Source organism: Dipteris shenzhenensis, chromosome 8 (genome assembly GCF_047967505.1).
Source record: "Dipteris shenzhenensis isolate YYH24624 ecotype China chromosome 8, Dip_SZ_1.0, whole genome shotgun sequence".
Classification (NCBI taxonomy): Eukaryota; Viridiplantae; Streptophyta; class Polypodiopsida; order Gleicheniales; family Dipteridaceae; genus Dipteris; species Dipteris shenzhenensis.
Window position 1 is genome coordinate 52,988,679 of NC_141603.1, and position 21,525 is coordinate 53,010,203.

Sequence of the window (21,525 nt, forward strand, 5' to 3'; positions counted from 1 at the left end):
ACTCCCTTCACAGCTTCTCATGCTTCAATGGACACCTCTTGGGAGATTTTGGCTAGCATTTCCTCTTGGCACATTTGGAGAGCCAGATGTATAGAGGCCTTGGATGGCACCCAGATACACTCATCATAGGTGTTCACGGGTATTTGGACTGACATGGTTCATACTTTGATAGCCATATGGACTAGCATGCAGGGCCCTTCACAGGGGCAGGCTCTTCCAGGAGGACTGTATTTCTTTGAGTTTGGAGGGTTTCTCCCTTTTTCTCAGAGGTTTCTACCGGATTAAGATGGCACTATCAGCCCCAATCCTTTCTTTTTGGCTCTTGAGCTTTTCATGCATTGCATGGTGTATCCCGTATGGAGCTTGCTCTAACGGTTTTCTTTAATACTTAATAGAAGTCTCTTTTTGCAAAAAAAATCTCATGATAGTCACTCATAAGGTTGACACCATAAACTCCATCATGCATAGCAATGACTAGCTACTATGACATCTGGCTTGTCAGGAGGTTTCTTGCATTGTGAATGCAGAGATGACATATGGATGTTCACTGCACTTTGCAACTGCCATTTTGATTAACACTGTTCACGATGATCTTAATAGAAACTTTAGGGGTCCATCTTTAATACTTCCCAGTGTAGGGGCAGACAAAACTTTGTTAATAAGGAATCCACGTGTTAAGATACAATTTGGACACTGATTAAGAGTGCTAGTGTCTGAATTTTGACTTATATGAATGCCACGATAAAAAAGCATTCCTTTCCATACATGCCCATCCATCTATGGGAGAGAGAATTTGATCCACTCATATTTTCTTGTATTCAGCATGGCGGTGTCTTGTTAAAAGTTTCAGAGTTCTGCAGCTATTAAGCACATATATGAGCACACCTAGAGTTAGCACACCTCCAGTTATAAAAGATAGTATTAAAAACATTGATTTCTTAGACCCAGCCCATGGTGGATACCAGGCATATAATCTTTCATTCAGCATTAACCATGAGTCACTGATTTTTGTCCTTTGTCCCTGCAATTACAAATCATGCAAATTATTAGGACGTTCCTGCTTGTTCATAGTCATTAAAATCTCATGGCTTCTTGCATTATGGCAAGAGCCCAAGATAACCAACTGCAACAAGAAGTTTCTCTAGCTACATTGAAATTCGGAAGGTCCTATGGTTGCTGCCACGGAGCTTTTTGGCATCTCTCAGGGACATTGTCGATATCATACAAGTAATCTAAACCTCTAATGCCAAAAAAAATTTATAGATCAGGGTTTCTGTGAAGATGAGAGGCAGTTCATTTGACATTTGAAACAGATCTACATTGTTCGAAAAAATATAAACCGTAAGCTCTGCCACGTAAAAGACAAAAGATCTTGCATACCAGTGTTCCTGACCCTTTTAGGCTTAAAGCTTCTTCTGTGAATCGAAGTTGAGCATATCTATGTAGTTCCATATCAAGGCCATTAAGCTGTCTTATGGCTTCCAAGGTACCTTCTGCAAGTTGACCTCGACCCTGCCAGAAAAAAACATTATTGTACTACACAAAATTTTAGACTTTCTTCCAAATTTCCTGGTTCAGACAGCCTGCACTGAATTATAAAAGAACGTGTTGATACATTGAACTAGGTGATATATTTCCTCATTAGAAATATGTTACACAGGAACTTGGCATCACAAGACCAAATACAATGAACGTGGTGTTCACATAGTCCGCTCTTAGAGCTTCACATAAGTATTCTTTGCACTACAAAGATATATCCAATTTATATTGTGTACATACTACATCATCCTGAGGAGTAGACCTCACCATCATATCTGTCCGAGAAAACAAAACTTCAGTAGAATTGTCCTTTTTTTCAAAAACACATGTTTCAGCATGTATGCTCTCTGGCATTTTGTAAGTACTGGGACAAAAATCCTCAATGGGAGCTTGTATTTGCACAGATAAATATTACTGGATTTGTATCCCAGACGAATGTATCAGTCTATAACATGAAAAAGGACATTGACCAAAGCCAACCAAGTATATGCAAGGAAATATATGTTTTCCTGTCAGTCTGACTGGCAATGCACCAACCCACTGTGTTGAATCAAGCTCTAGAGGAAAGCAGTGTACAGAAATTGCTGGATCTACAGTAGGAAAGCACACCAAATATATTATAGGATGCACAGACATATAAAGAATGCCTTTTTGTAAAATTAAGATACATGCCTTTGTAAGGAGGTGGTACAAACTCCTTCCAGTAGCTTGACTTACAAGCTACCATAGTTTGTTTCAAAAACCAAGAGCTTACATCATCCATGACAAAGTAGGCGATGTGGCATGGCATGTGACTACATCATCTACAAAATCATTTCATCTTCATAGAAACCCCAAGAACCTGACCGCACTTAGACTAGCAGAATTTTTACGCCTGGGTAGTGCCTCCAAGTACAACTGGAGACGAGACATTAAGTCTCACCCCTCTCCGTAAGATGATACTCAAATGACACATGACTAAACTCATCCTAATGGTGGTTGCACAAATCTGGTGCAGTGACCATAGCAACCTAACAGGAAACACAGCACAGCTCCGTCTACTAGTTGCACAACTTTTGCCATACTACCTGGAGGATAATCACTACATGTCACGTGCATCTCATATAGGATAGCCCTGCATTGAAATTTCTTGTCATCCTACTGGATGCATACTAGCTTTTTCAGAGAGCTCTCATATAGGATAGCCCTGCATTGAAAATGCTTACATGTTTAAAATTCATGATATATCTCCTACTTGATTCATGCTAGCTTTTCAGAGAGCTTTCATTTTGTCTGCATATTGTATTTGTACCAGTCAAGGCTGACATGGCATCCATTGCCATGTGTCACCAGGAGATGAAATTTGAACTAGATTGTACGTTAGCTCATTAGAAAAAGGCCAATGTTTTGCATCATCCTAGCATTTGCACTATTGAGAAGTCCAATCATATCTTAGCAAAATTTGTATTTGTGCCATCATCTCACACCTATGAACCCTAAACCCTAAACTTTGAGCCCTAGCTCACAGCATCAGCAGAATAGCAAACAATCACTCTTATCATGTATCATAGAAGCATTTACTGCTCTCTTGCATCTACAAACTTCAGATGTTTCAAACAATCAATATGGCATCATGTGCAAACCTCCAATAGATGAGAAATTTCATCCTGTTCCTTCAAATGTCAAGAGCCTACGATTGAGGTGGGGTTGAAATGGATCCAAAGAAAGTGGCTGCCATTTTAATGTGGCAAGTGCCTAAGAATGTGACAGCTTTATGATTATTGCTAGGCCTCAATTTTATAGAAGATATATAAGAGCATGTTTTGATATTGTCTCACCATTGATGGAGTTGACCCCAGAGAAAGTGCCTTAAGCTTGGGGAAAGAACCAAAAGAGGGTTTTAACACGGTAATAGTTAAAGATTTTTTATCCCCAAAAATGTTTTAACACGGTAATAGTTCAAGATTGTTGATCCCCAAAATTTGTTCTTTTTAGATACTGATGCGAACGGTCATGCTGTAGGAGCGGTTCTATTGCAAGAGGAAAGGCCATTTCCCTTTGAAAACAAGAAGCCTTCTCCCTCCCAAAGGAATTAGCAGACTCATGAACAATATTTGTATGCTGTGATTCATGCTTTGAAAGCAATGGCGACATCACTTATATGTCCAACATGAAACTCTGAAATATTTTTATAGCTGAGTGGTTGCCAATCTAGGTGGGCAAAACTCATGCAGGAATTCCATATGGAAATTCCAAATGGAGATTTGGTACCGGATAATAAACTTGTTGATGCATTGTTACAAATTACACACAATATGAGTTTCACAGAGATCTCTAATGACTGAGATCAGAGAAACTCAAACAGTGGACAAATATGCCCATAGCCTTTTGCGTAAATCTATTGTGATAAAACCCAGAATTATAGATGGCTACCATCTATGGAAGGCCATACATGTGTAAGATCCACCATAGATGATGGTATGCTTAAAGAAATGGCAAGGTAGTAGTATCTATTCTGAATGATCTTGTAGGACATTTATTTCACTGGTGGACATGTACGCTAGTTTAGATTTATTTCATTTATTTAGACTTAGTCTTTCTATGTGACACTTCAGGGACATACATATACCCAGTGGTCACCAGTTGTATTGATCACTCATTGTACTTATCCTTATCCAGTTGATTCATGTTGGTTCTCTCTCTCTCACACACACTTGCTATGTATGCTCATGCTGCTAGCCAATTCTCTCCCTCACTTCATGTTCTTACATTTGGTATCAGAGCGAGGTTGCCAAGGGTCATTGCTGGACTTGCTGAGATTGCAAGAGCTGAGGTACTTGGGCATTATTGGTGCGAGGAACGGCCTGCTTAAGGCAATCAAGGGCTCCCTCTCTCTATGAGTGCCCGGAAAGAGTTGAAGGCACGTGTGTTTTTCCTCAAGTGGACAAACTGCAGGAGAGGCGGAGGAACAGAGCAAAGGCACGAGTTCTTCGTCAAGTCGAGTTCTTCACACACTAGTTCCTTTCAACATCTCTTCATGAGAGAGGTTCATCAAAATCTAAAGTGAAGTCATTGTGAAGCATCAAATTCTAAGGCGTCAGGTTGAGGCATGATCACACACGGGAAATTCCTTACATTTTTGGGTTCGTAAAACAGAGATTTGTCAAACTGTAGGGTACTATGTATAAGATTCGGAGGTAGACATTGACAAAAAGATTTCTAGAACAGTTGCTTGTAAACGTTTTCTTTTTCATGAATTGTTGACGATTTTCACTTGGAGGCAGACGTTCACAGGCATCGTGCAGAGCAAGTAGGCAAGTGATGCAAGAGGCAACTAAGGCTGTTTTATAGATTATTTTGGTCACAGAACTTGGTAGGCCTAGTAGCTAGGCATAGTATTTTTTGTCTATGCAGGTGCTTGAACAATTCTGTCGCGAGAGAGTTTGTTTCATTTTTCAAAGCCAGGCAAATTGGATAGCTCGAATTGTGCCATGTGGGCATTCATGGTCAAGCACATTCTTGTTGGCAAAGGCCTTTGGGAAATATTGGCACTCGTCCTCTTGGCATACCTGTAACTCCTACATCATCTGCATCTTCTACTACAACGGGTCACTTCATCAAAGGAGCAGAAAAATTTTGACAAGCGTACTAGACAAGCTATGTCAATGATAGAGAATTCAGTCAAGAAATTGGTGATGCAAAATCTGAAATCATGTATTTTGGCAAAGGATGCTTGGGGTAAACCTGCCAAATTGTACAATGTCAAGAATCAGGCCAGATTGTTATCCTTGGAAACTCAACTCAAGGAGTTAAAAATGCAAGACAATCAGACATTCTTGAGCATATCACGAAATTGAATGATCTGCGTGATCAATTTGCAGCTATTGATGAGAGCATTGGGGATAAGAAAATGATTTCAGTTACACTCAATAGTTTTGCCCCCTGCTATCACACATTTGTTACCTCGCTGAATACTACACTGCGTGTTGCACCTGTGTCTTTTGATGATGTGGTAGGGCGGTTATTGCAAGAAGAGCAGCAAATATGCAACTTTGCGAGAGGGTCAGATGCTTCTAAACAGGCTTATGCTGTCCAAGACAAAGGAAAGGGGTAAATGCCTCAAAGCTCATCAAGGCTTCTTCTAATACAAAACCTTTTAAAGAAAATTGTCATTATTGTGGGCAGGGCAGGTCATATTTCCTCTCAATGTCAGAAAAAGTATGCTGATTCACTCAAGAAAGGCAAGGCAAATGTTGCTACAGCATCAGGTGATGTGCAACCATCTTATGAGCTGGCACATACTATCAAGGATGATAAGGATTATGTGTTTTTGGTTGAGGAAGAGCTGCAATGCAGGGGGGCAATGCCTCTAACAGAAACACATGCCAAAGGATGCTCATGATGCACATGCAACAAGTGGTCAAGTCAAGGTTGCAGTGCAGCACACATGCAACTAGTGGTCAAGCCATGGTTGCAATGGAGGATGCCTAGTGTATTGATAGTGTAGCTACCAAACACATGACTCCCCACCCGTAGGATCGCAACAAGTAATAATCCACACCCTCCTCATTGCCCTCCGAAGCAATAACCGCGAAGATATCACCAATACGCAAAATATCTGTAAGCTGGTCATAATCTCTAGAGGAACTGAATCCCGCATCCTGATCATCATGTATCTCCTCCCAAGGCTGGAAGGGAGAAAGCACTCGCCGTACCCATGGATCGGCCCATGGTATCATGGAGCACCCTCCCCAATCATCATCAATGCATGCAGAGCAAAAACATGCAAACCGTCGAGAAAAGATCGCGGGGTGAGACTCACCTACGCTCCTGATGGAATGGAAATCAAGAGTGCCAGGCACAGAACGACAATCAAATTCAAGAATTTTCTCCATCTATGGGAAGATTTGTGACATGTGCCAATGATACAAGGCAGAAGGTATCTGGCACTAGTGATATTTACGCACCGTTGTTGTTTTGGCTTCCCATCATGGATGGCCTATCCTTCAAATGGATGCGAAGTCAGCATGAAACCCCAGAGGAGGAGGTATATGTGGATCGCCACGAGGGTTTCAGTTTTCAGGGTCCACATCCAAGGTATGCAAGCTGAAGAAGGTGTTGTATAGGCTGAAACAGGCCCCGAGGGCATGGTACCAATGAATAGACAAGTCCTTTTTTTTTTTTGGCAAAAAAGAGACTTTTATTAAGTAAGAAAGAAACTCGCTAGAGCAAGCTCTGTGCGGAAATACAACATGCTATGTCACCATAATGTAAATATCCTAAGTCAAAGTACAGTTGACCATTTATTTGATCTTAATTAAAGAATGTTATATGTGTTAATTACGGTCAAAGAGTCATTTTAATGGTCAAAGGATTGACTACGGTCAAAGATACTTGACTCCGGTCAAGTAAACCTGACTACGGTCAGAGAATGTTGACTTCGGTCAACAAGACTTGGCATGCGCCAAGAGGGGTTAACCCCGGTTAACCAAGATGTGCCAACCTCGGTTGGAGAGACTTGGCTATAATTAAAGCGCCTTGACCTTTGGTCGAAGCTCTTTAATTATAATCAAGAGTGTTGACCTCGTTCAACCAAAGAAAATATATATATATATATATATATTTGTCTAGATGTGCACATGTGTTCAGTGGGGACGCCCACCGTGACTAGGATTAGTCCACAGTGTGTTATTTGCATGCAAAGCGCTAACAATTAATGGGTACCATGGTGGTGCGCTTTAATTAATTGTTGCAGGTACTAGGAAGGATTATTTTTCCTAAGCGAAATGGGAGCCTGACAAGCACCTAGGAAGCGGTTCGTGTGACCGAGAGTTTTGAAGACTCCAGAATGGCCCTAAGTGGCTTGTAATAAGAGTTAGTCTAGATTTTAGACAAGTGGCATGTTGCCAATTTGAATGGGGCTTGAAGCTCTTGTAAGAAAGAGAGTTCTTTTCACGTTTTATGAGAGAGACTTACGAGACAGCTTCCTGCTGAACTTCTGTAACAGAATTTCTGAAAGTAATAAAGACCTTCGGGGGGGTCCAGCCCGACAATTTGTCCTGGGCCCTAGTGTTTGTTCAGAGAGAGGGAGTGAGGGAGAGCCTTTGGAGCATGTAATTCTATCGATGACGTGAAGTTATTGCTGTTTATTTCCCACGCTCAGTTACGGTTGTATTGGTATCAGAGCGTTAGGATCTCCCTACCTTCCATGGTGGGAGCGATCAAGAGAAAAGAACCGCAGGCCATCGTATGGGCAGCGAAGCTATTGTGAGCAGGAGCAAAGGGGTGTCGGAAGTGCACCGTCACGCTGACTGGGCTGGTGACACCGTCACGCTGGCACACAAGGCGCAGTGCGTGTGCTCGACGCCAGCGCTCATAGGCGCCTGCGCTGAATTGCAGTTTCGCAATCTATTTCCGTTGAGCAGCCCTCGTCAAAGTTCCGAGCCATAGTCATATTTACGCGAGTCGTCAACGCTGTACGCCGACCTCGCCGTCGCCCGTCAAGGAGATCCCGTTTCCTAAAGTTGCAAAAAGATGACGTGGCAGATCTGACACGTGGCGCTGACGCGATGCTGACGTGGCAGCATGTGCAGGCTGATGACGTGGCAGTACACGTGGCACACTGACACGTGGCAGCCAGCCTGGCAGACCAGTGGTTAAGTTAACCCTGGTACAGTTAAACCCTGGTTGGTTGACCTGTGGTTAGTGAAACCCTGGTTAAGTCAACTGCAGTCAGTTAACTCTGGTTAGTTGAACCAGTGTCCAGTCAGTTCAACTTTGGTCCAGTTAATCTGGCCTAACCAGATCAGTTTGGTTGGTGTAACCAGAACCAGTTAGTCTGGTTAGACTAACTAGCAGTCACTCCATCTGGTTACTGTTCTTTCCAAAAAAAAAAAAAAGACAGTTGCAGAGACAGTTTTGGCTATCAATTTTCTCCTGCCTGTCAGACTTTTACTGTCAGAAAAGTAGCAGAAAACCAGAGAAAAGTAGAGAAAACAGAGATTTGCAGAAAAAGGAGTATGCATGCCTTTAAGCAGTAAAATGAGGGAAAAAAAAAAAAAAACAGATGCCTTTTGAAGCCATCTGCAGCAGCCAGAAAAGGGCAACATAGTTGATGATGCTTTGGCAACTGTGTGGGTACATGCCTTGAACTGACAGCCAATACTGGCATAGATTGTGAATGCAAAACACCTCTTGTTGAGGTACCTTTTCTGTTGGAAAAGCAAAGGTAGTGTGCATCAGTTACTTGCACTGTGTGAGAAAATCTGCAGATCTCAGAATATGGATCAATCACCTATCCAGTGGGATTCTCAAGATAGGGATGTGCATCCAAGACAGAGGAATGTGCTGCAAACTCAACAAGAATTTGAACAAATGGTACGCACTCGTATACAAGAGCTGGAAAATCTTAAAAGGGATCCCAGGGCTCAGCATTTGTTTCCAGCAGAGGCTATGCCTGATCCAGTATATGACGTGCCAATGCCAGAGGCACACTCCCGTGTACAGTCTGAGAGAGAGAGATCTCGTAGATCTCATAGGAGACGGTCCCATAGTAAAAAGAGATCAAGGCATCGTCACCGATCTCCTAGTCCATCACCGTCTACCTCGAGTTCGACTTCTGTGTCTTCTTCTTCCTTATCAGATAAACCATCCAGGAAAAGAAGGAAACACGAGAAGTCTGGGAAGAGAAAGTCTTCCAAAGCGACCAGGGAATTTAAAGAGGGAGGAAAATCTGTCAAGTTTATGACCTACAATGGACAGTATGGTCATACAGACAAAGCATTGCAGTTTATCAGACAGTTTGATGCTGCATTTGGTACAGAGAAATTTTCAGAATCCTCCAAATTAAGAATGGTCAGCTTACACTTAACAGCAACGGCTAGTGCATGGTGGAGTGCACTGACTACAGATGGGTCAGCCCCAAGAAAGTGGAAGGGCTTCAAGAAAGCCTTCTACCAGCAGTTCATGCCTAAACAGTTCAGAGACCATGTTCTTCAAGACTGGGACAGCTTGCACATGGATGCAGGAGATACAGTGGATGGGTACAACCAAAAGTTCTGGGATGCTTATTTGCAGGTTGCACCGTTCAAAAAGATCTCCAAAGGTACCCAGATGAGGAAGTACAGAGCAGGTCTCACTCCAAGAATTCAGGCAGTAGTGAATGCTTTGGGGGCAAAGAATATTCAAGATCTTATGCATTCAGCCTCAGTAGCGAGTCTTGTACCGCTACAAGATCCATCTACAGTGCCATCCTTGCATGCAGGACGTGCTGATAAAAAGAAATCTGATTTCATAAAATCAGAAAAGAAAGAGTCCCCTAAGGCTGAAAAGAAAGGGTTTCAGTCTCAGAAGCCGAGGGGTACTCAGTTCTCAAAGACCTATAAAGGCAAATCTAATTTTACCCCTGAACAGATAGCGGAATTCCGTAGAGATGGGAAATGCTTCAGGTGCGGTAAAGAGGGGCATGTGGCTGCCCAGTGCCCAGAAAAGCCTTCATCATCGAAGGGAAAAGAGGCAGAGAAGCCACGAGGACCGCAAAAGCCAATGGCGGGGGGTATTCCTGATATACTGGGTCATGCTTTGAACCCAGAAGAACGAGAATTGCTGCTATCATGGGGCAAAGTTAGAGACCAGCAAGCGCTAATTTTATTTGATCCAGGGGCTACTGATAATTTCATATCAGAGGATCTAGCCCTGAGGCTGGGAATAAAGACGGAAGAGTTAGGCAGGGCTTTGGATGCCGATCAAATGTTTTGTGGGAACCCTGTGCCAGTTACTCCCTTGATAGGGAAACTCCGTCTACATGTTCAAAGTTATGTGGATCAGGAAGACTTCTTTATTTCTCCACTGAAACATTATGATGTAGTTTTGGGGATGCCTTGGTTTCACCGCAAGGCAGTGAAGTTGACTCTTCCTGAAAGAGTGCTGGAATTTGTACATAGGGGGAAAAATCAGCGTGTAATTGCCAGGAATAAAGGGGATACTATCCCCATTGTATCTGATGTTTCATGCGGTAAAGCAATAAAGTCTGCAATTTCTGCGTACATGGTTTTTGTAAAAGAAAAAGAGACTGATATGCATGCTGAAATGAATGATGCAGACAAAGATAAGTTTCAGTTTTTGGTAAACTTTAAAGATTGCTTTTCTGATGTTTTGCCAGGGGAGTTACCCCCAGAGAGACCAGAAGATCATCAGATAGAGTTAATGCCTGGTAGTGAGCCACCAAACAGACCCCCTTATAGAGTCAGTGCGACTCAGAGAGAGGAGATTATGGCTCAAGTACAGGACTTGCTGTCCAAAGGCTTGATTCAGCCCAGCTCGTCTCCTTTTTGTTCCCCTGTACTGTTAGTACAGAAGAAAGATGGTTCATTCCGTATGTGCGTTGATTATCGCGCACTGAACAAAATGACCATCAAGAATAGATTCCCTATTCCGCGTATTGATGATGTCCTGGATCAGTTAAATGGAGCTTCAGTTTTCAGCAGGATAGACTTAAAGAGTGGCTACCACCAAGTGAGGATACAGCCTCAGGATGTGCACAAGACAGCATTCCGCACTACATTTGGGTTGTATGAATACTTAGTGATGCCTTTTGGATTGACAAATGCTCCAGCCACATTTAACAGAATGATGGATCGCATCTTCCGGAAGTACAGGCATTTTACTGGTACTTTCTTTGATGATATCTTAGTTTTTTCTAAGACAGAGGAAGAGCACAGAGAACATCTTGCTATAGTGTTTCATGAGCTGAGAAATCATCAGCTCTATGCAAACAGCAAGAAAAGTGAATTCTTCTTGGAAGAAATCCACTATCTGGGGCATATAATATCCAAGAATGGGATACAAATGGATCCAGCGAAGATCCGTGCCATCCAGGAATGGCCAGAGCTGAAAACTGTGCATGAAGTTCGAAGCTTTTTAGGCTTGTGTTCTTACTACAGAAGATTTATCAGACATTTTGCTGATATCGCAGCTCCATTACATGACCTCACTAAGAAAAACGCAGCCTTCACCTGGGGATTATCACAGAAGAAAGCATTCAATACACTCAAGGAAAAGTTGACTACAGAGCCCATTCTGGTAGTTCCGGATCTGTATCAGTCTTTTGATGTGGATTGCGATGCTTGTGGAGAATGTGTTGGGGCTGCATTGCATCAGAATGGTCATGTAGTAGCCTATGAAAGCAGACGACTTCGGGATGCGGAAAGATATTTAGGAATCTATGAGAAAGAGTTATTGGCTGTAATTCATGCCATCCATACATGGAAACATTATCTTTTGGGTGCAGATTTTACTGTCAAAACAGATCACCAAAGTCTGAAATACTTTTTGACTCAGACCAAGCTTTCAGAGAAGCATATGAAATGGGCAAACATGCTGTCAATGTATCATTTTCAGATTGTCCATACTCCAGGAATTAGGAACAGAGTGGCAGATGCCTTGTCCCGAAGACCCCAGGTCAATAATGTAACTATTGCTTATCATCAGGACCTGGAAGGCATGAGGGAACAATATGTTCATGATTCTGATTTTGGTGAAATTTTACAGCAGATGCAAGAAGGGCAATCCACCAGTCACTATTCCCTGAAAGATGGGTATTTAATGAAAGATGATTGCCTATGCATCACCCAGGAGATGAGGAAAAAGATTTTGGAGGAATGCCATGCACCTCCCTATGCTGGACACAGAGGAATTACAGCAACAACTCTAGCACTAGAGAGGTATTTCTTTTGGCCAGGAATGCGGAAAGATATACATCAGTTTGTTACTGAATGCCTTACGTGTCAGAAAATGAAGTATGATAGACAGAAGGCACCTGGCCTACTTATGCCTCTTCCCGTGCCTCAGGCACCATGGGAAAATATTACAATGGACTTTATTTTTGATTTGCCGAGATCAAAGTCAGGGAATGATGGGATTTGGACTATCATTGATAGATTCAGCAAGCAAGCTCATTTCATTCCGGTTCGCAAAACCATAAAGGCAGATCATATGGCTAAGCTGTTCATGGCACAGATCTTTAAACATCATGGTATGCCTAAGTCCATTGTTAGTGATCGAGATCCCAGAATGACCAGTCTATTCTGGAGAGCTTTATTTGATAACATGGGGACGAATCTGAATTTTTCTTCTTCTTTCCATCCCCAGACAGATGGTCAAAGTGAAGTAGCAAATTCTACCATTTTGGATATGCTGAAATGCTACGTGGGTGACCAAAGTTCAGACTGGGAAAAGTACCTACCGTTAGTAGAGTTTGCTTACAATAATACAGTACATAGCTCTACAGGGAAAGCCCCTTTTGAAGTCATATATGGGAAGGTGATTTTGCCACCTATATTGAGGACTAAAGATGAAATATTTGCAGCTGATCAGTTTGTAAGAGACCTCCAGACAGCTTACAGCCAAGTTCGGACAGCAATTGAAAGGTCTCAAGAGAAACATAAAAGGGCTGCAGATAAACATAGGAGACAGTTGGATCTCAAGGAAGGGGACTGGGTACTTTTAAAGTTTGAAAAAGCTAGGCTCCGCAAGTTTAAAGGCAAACAGAAAGTGTATGCAAAGTTATCTCCCAGATACTATGGCCCTTTCAGGGTTACAGAAAGAATAAATGAGGTTGCATACAGATTAGCATTGCCAGAGCATTGGAGGATTCACAATGCATTCCATGTGAGTCTTCTAAAGAAATTTCAAGGACCAGAGCCTACAGAACCAGTATCAGAGGATCCACCAGAAGTGGATGAGCTGGAGGAAGTCCTTCAGCCAGAGCAAATTGTGTACCATACTGTACGTAACGGCCCTCAAGGTAAGGAATTTTACAGGTATCTTGTAAAATTCAAGAATTATACGGCATTAGATGCCAAGTGGATGGACGAAGATATGTTATCCGATCATCCACAGCTTTTGGATGTTTACAAGGAAGCTTTTCAGTTGAGGTCAACTGAATAGAAGCCGACGGGATGTCACCATAATGTAAATATCCTAAGTCAAAGTACAGTTGACCATTTATTTGATCTTAATTAAAGAATGTTATATGTGTTAATTACGGTCAAAGAGTCATTTTAATGGTCAAAGGATTGACTACGGTCAAAGATACTTGACTCCGGTCAAGTAAACCTGACTACGGTCAGAGAATGTTGACTTCGGTCAACAAGACTTGGCATGCGCCAAGAGGGGTTAACCCCGGTTAACCAAGATGTGCCAACCTCGGTTGGAGAGACTTGGCTATAATTAAAGCGCCTTGACCTTTGGTCGAAGCTCTTTAATTATAATCAAGAGTGTTGACCTCGTTCAACCAAAGAAAATATATATATATATATATATATTTGTCTAGATGTGCACATGTGTTCAGTGGGGACGCCCACCGTGACTAGGATTAGTCCACAGTGTGTTATTTGCATGCAAAGCGCTAACAATTAATGGGTACCATGGTGGTGCGCTTTAATTAATTGTTGCAGGTACTAGGAAGGATTATTTTTCCTAAGCGAAATGGGAGCCTGACAAGCACCTAGGAAGCGGTTCGTGTGACCGAGAGTTTTGAAGACTCCAGAATGGCCCTAAGTGGCTTGTAATAAGAGTTAGTCTAGATTTTAGACAAGTGGCATGTTGCCAATTTGAATGGGGCTTGAAGCTCTTGTAAGAAAGAGAGTTCTTTTCACGTTTTATGAGAGAGACTTACGAGACAGCTTCCTGCTGAACTTCTGTAACAGAATTTCTGAAAGTAATAAAGACCTTCGGGGGGGTCCAGCCCGACAATTTGTCCTGGGCCCTAGTGTTTGTTCAGAGAGAGGGAGTGAGGGAGAGCCTTTGGAGCATGTAATTCTGTCGATGACGTGAAGTTATTGCTGTTTATTTCCCACGCTCAGTTACGGTTGTATTGGTATCAGAGCGTTAGGATCTCCCTACCTTCCATGGTGGGAGCGATCAAGAGAAAAGAACCGCAGGCCATCGTATGGGCAGCGAAGCTATTGTGAGCAGGAGCAAAGGGGTGTCGGAAGTGCACCGTCACGCTGACTGGGCTGGTGACACCGTCACGCTGGCACACAAGGCGCAGTGCGTGTGCTCGACGCCAGCGCTCATAGGCGCCTGCGCTGAATTGCAGTTTCGCAATCTATTTCCGTTGAGCAGCCCTCGTCAAAGTTCCGAGCCATAGTCATATTTACGCGAGTCGTCAACGCTGTACGCCGACCTCGCCGTCGCCCGTCAAGGAGATCCCGTTTCCTAAAGTTGCAAAAAGATGACGTGGCAGATCTGACACGTGGCGCTGACGCGATGCTGACGTGGCAGCATGTGCAGGCTGATGACGTGGCAGTACACGTGGCAGCCAGCCTGGCAGACCAGTGGTTAAGTTAACCCTGGTACAGTTAAACCCTGGTTGGTTGACCTGTGGTTAGTGAAACCCTGGTTAAGTCAACTGCAGTCAGTTAACTCTGGTTAGTTGAACCAGTGTCCAGTCAGTTCAACTTTGGTCCAGTTAATCTGGCCTAACCAGATCAGTTTGGTTGGTGTAACCAGAACCAGTTAGTCTGGTTAGACTAACTAGCAGTCACTCCATCTGGTTACTGTTCTTTCCAAAAAAAAAAAAAAGACAGTTGCAGAGACAGTTTTGGCTATCAATTTTCTCCTGCCTGTCAGACTTTTACTGTCAGAAAAGTAGCAGAAAACCAGAGAAAAGTAGAGAAAACAGAGATTTGCAGAAAAAGGAGTATGCATGCCTTTAAGCAGTAAAATGAGGGAAAAAAAAAAAAAAACAGATGCCTTTTGAAGCCATCTGCAGCAGCCAGAAAAGGGCAACATAGTTGATGATGCTTTGGCAACTGTGTGGGTACATGCCTTGAACTGACAGCCAATACTGGCATAGATTGTGAATGCAAAACACCTCTTGTTGAGGTACCTTTTCTGTTGGAAAAGCAAAGGTAGTGTGCATCAGTTACTTGCACTGTGTGAGAAAATCTGCAGATCTCAGAATATGGATCAATCACCTATCCAGTGGGATTCTCAAGATAGGGATGTGCATCCAAGACAGAGGAATGTGCTGCAAACTCAACAAGAATTTGAACAAATGGTACGCACTCGTATACAAGAGCTGGAAAATCTTAAAAGGGATCCCAGGGCTCAGCATTTGTTTCCAGCAGAGGCTATGCCTGATCCAGTATATGACGTGCCAATGCCAGAGGCACACTCCCGTGTACAGTCTGAGAGAGAGAGATCTCGTAGATCTCATAGGAGACGGTCCCATAGTAAAAAGAGATCAAGGCATCGTCACCGATCTCCTAGTCCATCACCGTCTACCTCGAGTTCGACTTCTGTGTCTTCTTCTTCCTTATCAGATAAACCATCCAGGAAAAGAAGGAAACACGAGAAGTCTGGGAAGAGAAAGTCTTCCAAAGCGACCAGGGAATTTAAAGAGGGAGGAAAATCTGTCAAGTTTATGACCTACAATGGACAGTATGGTCATACAGACAAAGCATTGCAGTTTATCAGACAGTTTGATGCTGCATTTGGTACAGAGAAATTTTCAGAATCCTCCAAATTAAGAATGGTCAGCTTACACTTAACAGCAACGGCTAGTGCATGGTGGAGTGCACTGACTACAGATGGGTCAGCCCCAAGAAAGTGGAAGGGCTTCAAGAAAGCCTTCTACCAGCAGTTCATGCCTAAACAGTTCAGAGACCATGTTCTTCAAGACTGGGACAGCTTGCACATGGATGCAGGAGATACAGTGGATGGGTACAACCAAAAGTTCTGGGATGCTTATTTGCAGGTTGCACCGTTCAAAAAGATCTCCAAAGGTACCCAGATGAGGAAGTACAGAGCAGGTCTCACTCCAAGAATTCAGGCAGCAGTGAATGCTTTGGGGGCAAAGAATATTCAAGATCTTATGCATTCAGCCTCAGTAGCGAGTCTTGTACCGCTACAAGATCCATCTACAGTGCCATCCTTGCATGCAGGACGTGCTGATAAAAAGAAATCTGATTTCATAAAATCAGAAAAGAAAGAGTCCCCTAAGGCTGAAAAGAAAGGGTTTCAGTCTCAGAAGCCGAGGGGTACTCAGTTCTCAAAGACCTATAAAGGCAAATCTAATTTTACCCCTGAACAGATAGCGGAATTCCGTAGAGATGGGAAATGCTTCAGGTGCGGTAAAGAGGGGCATGTGGCTGCCCAGTGCCCAGAAAAGCCTTCATCATCGAAGGGAAAAGAGGCAGAGAAGCCACGAGGACCGCAAAAGCCAATGGCGGGGGGTATTCCTGATATACTGGGTCATGCTTTGAACCCAGAAGAACGAGAATTGCTGCTATCATGGGGCAAAGTTAGAGACCAGCAAGCGCTAATTTTATTTGATCCAGGGGCTACTGATAATTTCATATCAGAGGATCTAGCCCTGAGGCTGGGAATAAAGACGGAAGAGTTAGGCAGGGCTTTGGATGCCGATCAAATGTTTTGTGGGAACCCTGTGCCAGTTACTCCCTTGATAGGGAAACTCCGTCTACATGTTCAAAGTTATGTGGATCAGGAAGACTTCTTTATTTCTCCACTGAAACATTATGATGTAGTTTTGGGGATGCCTTGGTTTCACCGCAAGGCAGTGAAGTTGACTCTTCCTGAAAGAGTGCTGGAATTTGTACATAGGGGGAAAAATCAGCGTGTAATTGCCAGGAATAAAGGGGATACTATCCCCATTGTATCTGATGTTTCATGCGGTAAAGCAATAAAGTCTGCAATTTCTGCGTACATGGTTTTTGTAAAAGAAAAAGAGACTGATATGCATGCTGAAATGAATGATGCAGACAAAGATAAGTTTCAGTTTTTGGTAAACTTTAAAGATTGCTTTTCTGATGTTTTGCCAGGGGAGTTACCCCCAGAGAGACCAGAAGATCATCAGATAGAGTTAATGCCTGGTAGTGAGCCACCAAACAGACCCCCTTATAGAGTCAGTGCGACTCAGAGAGAGGAGATTATGGCTCAAGTACAGGACTTGCTGTCCAAAGGCTTGATTCAGCCCAGCTCGTCTCCTTTTTGTTCCCCTGTACTGTTAGTACAGAAGAAAGATGGTTCATTCCGTATGTGCGTTGATTATCGCGCACTGAACAAAATGACCATCAAGAATAGATTCCCTATTCCGCGTATTGATGATGTCCTGGATCAGTTAAATGGAGCTTCAGTTTTCAGCAGGATAGACTTAAAGAGTGGCTACCACCAAGTGAGGATACAGCCTCAGGATGTGCACAAGACAGCATTCCGCACTACATTTGGGTTGTATGAATACTTAGTGATGCCTTTTGGATTGACAAATGCTCCAGCCACATTTAACAGAATGATGGATCGCATCTTCCGGAAGTACAGGCATTTTACTGGTACTTTCTTTGATGATATCTTAGTTTTTTCTAAGACAGAGGAAGAGCACAGAGAACATCTTGCTATAGTGTTTCATGAGCTGAGAAATCATCAGCTCTATGCAAACAGCAAGAAAAGTGAATTCTTCTTGGAAGAAATCCACTATCTGGGGCATATAATATCCAAGAATGGGATACAAATGGATCCAGCGAAGATCCGTGCCATCCAGGAATGGCCAGAGCTGAAAACTGTGCATGAAGTTCGAAGCTTTTTAGGCTTGTGTTCTTACTACAGAAGATTTATCAGACATTTTGCTGATATCGCAGCTCCATTACATGACCTCACTAAGAAAAACGCAGCCTTCACCTGGGGATTATCACAGAAGAAAGCATTCAATACACTCAAGGAAAAGTTGACTACAGAGCCCATTCTGGTAGTTCCGGATCTGTATCAGTCTTTTGATGTGGATTGCGATGCTTGTGGAGAATGTGTTGGGGCTGCATTGCATCAGAATGGTCATGTAGTAGCCTATGAAAGCAGACGACTTCGGGATGCGGAAAGATATTTAGGAATCTATGAGAAAGAGTTATTGGCTGTAATTCATGCCATCCATACATGGAAACATTATCTTTTGGGTGCAGATTTTACTGTCAAAACAGATCACCAAAGTCTGAAATACTTTTTGACTCAGACCAAGCTTTCAGAGAAGCATATGAAATGGGCAAACATGCTGTCAATGTATCATTTTCAGATTGTCCATACTCCAGGAATTAGGAACAGAGTGGCAGATGCCTTGTCCCGAAGACCCCAGGTCAATAATGTAACTATTGCTTATCATCAGGACCTGGAAGGCATGAGGGAACAATATGTTCATGATTCTGATTTTGGTGAAATTTTACAGCAGATGCAAGAAGGGCAATCCACCAGTCACTATTCCCTGAAAGATGGGTATTTAATGAAAGATGATTGCCTATGCATCACCCAGGAGATGAGGAAAAAGATTTTGGAGGAATGCCATGCACCTCCCTATGCTGGACACAGAGGAATTACAGCAACAACTCTAGCACTAGAGAGGTATTTCTTTTGGCCAGGAATGCGGAAAGATATACATCAGTTTGTTACTGAATGCCTTACGTGTCAGAAAATGAAGTATGATAGACAGAAGGCACCTGGCCTACTTATGCCTCTTCCCGTGCCTCAGGCACCATGGGAAAATATTACAATGGACTTTATTTTTGATTTGCCGAGATCAAAGTCAGGGAATGATGGGATTTGGACTATCATTGATAGATTCAGCAAGCAAGCTCATTTCATTCCGGTTCGCAAAACCATAAAGGCAGATCATATGGCTAAGCTGTTCATGGCACAGATCTTTAAACATCATGGTATGCCTAAGTCCATTGTTAGTGATCGAGATCCCAGAATGACCAGTCTATTCTGGAGAGCTTTATTTGATAACATGGGGACGAATCTGAATTTTTCTTCTTCTTTCCATCCCCAGACAGATGGTCAAAGTGAAGTAGCAAATTCTACCATTTTGGATATGCTGAAATGCTACGTGGGTGACCAAAGTTCAGACTGGGAAAAGTACCTACCGTTAGTAGAGTTTGCTTACAATAATACAGTACATAGCTCTACAGGGAAAGCCCCTTTTGAAGTCATATATGGGAAGGTGATTTTGCCACCTATATTGAGGACTAAAGATGAAATATTTGCAGCTGATCAGTTTGTAAGAGACCTCCAGACAGCTTACAGCCAAGTTCGGACAGCAATTGAAAGGTCTCAAGAGAAACATAAAAGGGCTGCAGATAAACATAGGAGACAGTTGGATCTCAAGGAAGGGGACTGGGTACTTTTAAAGTTTGAAAAAGCTAGGCTCCGCAAGTTTAAAGGCAAACAGAAAGTGTATGCAAAGTTATCTCCCAGATACTATGGCCCTTTCAGGGTTACAGAAAGAATAAATGAGGTTGCATACAGATTAGCATTGCCAGAGCATTGGAGGATTCACAATGCATTCCATGTGAGTCTTCTAAAGAAATTTCAAGGACCAGAGCCTACAGAACCAGTATCAGAGGATCCACCAGAAGTGGATGAGCTGGAGGAAGTCCTTCAGCCAGAGCAAATTGTGTACCATACTGTACGTAACGGCCCTCAAGGTAAGGAATTTTACAGGTATCTTGTAAAATTCAAGAATTATACGGCATTAGATGCCAAGTGGATGGACGAAGATATGTTATCCGATCATCCACAGCTTTTGGATGTTTACAAGGAAGCTTTTCAGTTGAGGTCAACTGAATAGAAGCCGACGGGATGTCACCATAATGTAAATATCCTAAGTCAAAGTACAGTTGACCATTTATTTGATCTTAATTAAAGAATGTTATATGTGTTAATTACGGTCAAAGAGTCATTTTAATGGTCAAAGGATTGACTACGGTCAAAGATACTTGACTCCGGTCAAGTAAACCTGACTACGGTCAGAGAATGTTGACTTCGGTCAACAAGACTTGGCATGCGCCAAGAGGGGTTAACCCCGGTTAACCAAGATGTGCCAACCTCGGTTGGAGAGACTTGGCTATAATTAAAGCGCCTTGACCTTTGGTCGAAGCTCTTTAATTATAATCAAGAGTGTTGACCTCGTTCAACCAAAGAAAATATATATATATATATATATATTTGTCTAGATGTGCACATGTGTTCAGTGGGGACGCCCACCGTGACTAGGATTAGTCCACAGTGTGTTATTTGCATGCAAAGCGCTAACAATTAATGGGTACCATGGTGGTGCGCTTTAATTAATTGTTGCAGGTACTAGGAAGGATTATTTTTCCTAAGCGAAATGGGAGCCTGACAAGCACCTAGGAAGCGGTTCGTGTGACCGAGAGTTTTGAAGACTCCAGAATGGCCCTAAGTGGCTTGTAATAAGAGTTAGTCTAGATTTTAGACAAGTGGCATGTTGCCAATTTGAATGGGGCTTGAAGCTCTTGTAAGAAAGAGAGTTCTTTTCACGTTTTATGAGAGAGACTTACGAGACAGCTTCCTGCTGAACTTCTGTAACAGAATTTCTGAAAGTAATAAAGACCTTCGGGGGGGTCCAGCCCGACAATTTGTCCTGGGCCCTAGTGTTTGTTCAGAGAGAGGGAGTGAGGGAGAGCCTTTGGAGCATGTAATTCTGTCGATGACGTGAAGTTATTGCTGTTTATTTCCCACGCTCAGTTACGGTTGTATGCTAAGCATGTAATAAAAAACACCTCAGAAGAATGAGGTAGAAAGAAACCAAGGCTGAGGCTGAAAATGCCAACTCAACCCTATAGAAGTCTCAGCAAGGAAGGGAGAGTCTCTCCAATCCCTAAGAAAACTAACTCTCCTGAAGGAGGCTACTCGAGAGGATCCCTACATGGTCGCCCATATGGCCATCAAAGTGTGTACCGTATCTGTCCAAGTACTGGCCAAGATCTGAGAAGGGTGAACCTGAATGAATAGAAAGCCAAAAGAAGAGAGTGATTTTTCTATTCCGGTGGGATTTCCAGAGCCTCTGCCAAAAAAATTTCTACAAGTCTGCAAAAATATGATAATTCTCCCAATGAGGAGCTCTGGTGGGCCTCCAAGCCCTACAGCTGAGCTAGAATTTCCTGGCATTACTAACCGTGTAACGAAAGAAGGGGATGCCCTTCT

The 21,525-nt window shown here is 42.8% G+C and overlaps 1 protein-coding gene across 1 annotated transcript in view; it reads right to left on the reverse strand.

The window, feature by feature from the left end:
- Nucleotides 1-782: 782 nt before the first annotated feature.
- The window catches only part of LOC147899670 (uncharacterized), a 59,233-nt gene continuing 38,490 nt past the window's right edge, over nucleotides 783-21,525 (reverse strand). Inside the window, exons 5-6 of the mRNA XM_087377775.1 lie at nucleotides 1,381-1,512; nucleotides 783-1,021 (exon numbers count right to left, since the gene is read on the reverse strand). Of these exons, the coding sequence (XP_087233901.1) occupies nucleotides 803-1,021; nucleotides 1,381-1,512 (351 nt within the window). The 3' untranslated portion in view covers nucleotides 783-802. The remainder of the gene's footprint in view (nucleotides 1,022-1,380; nucleotides 1,513-21,525) is intronic.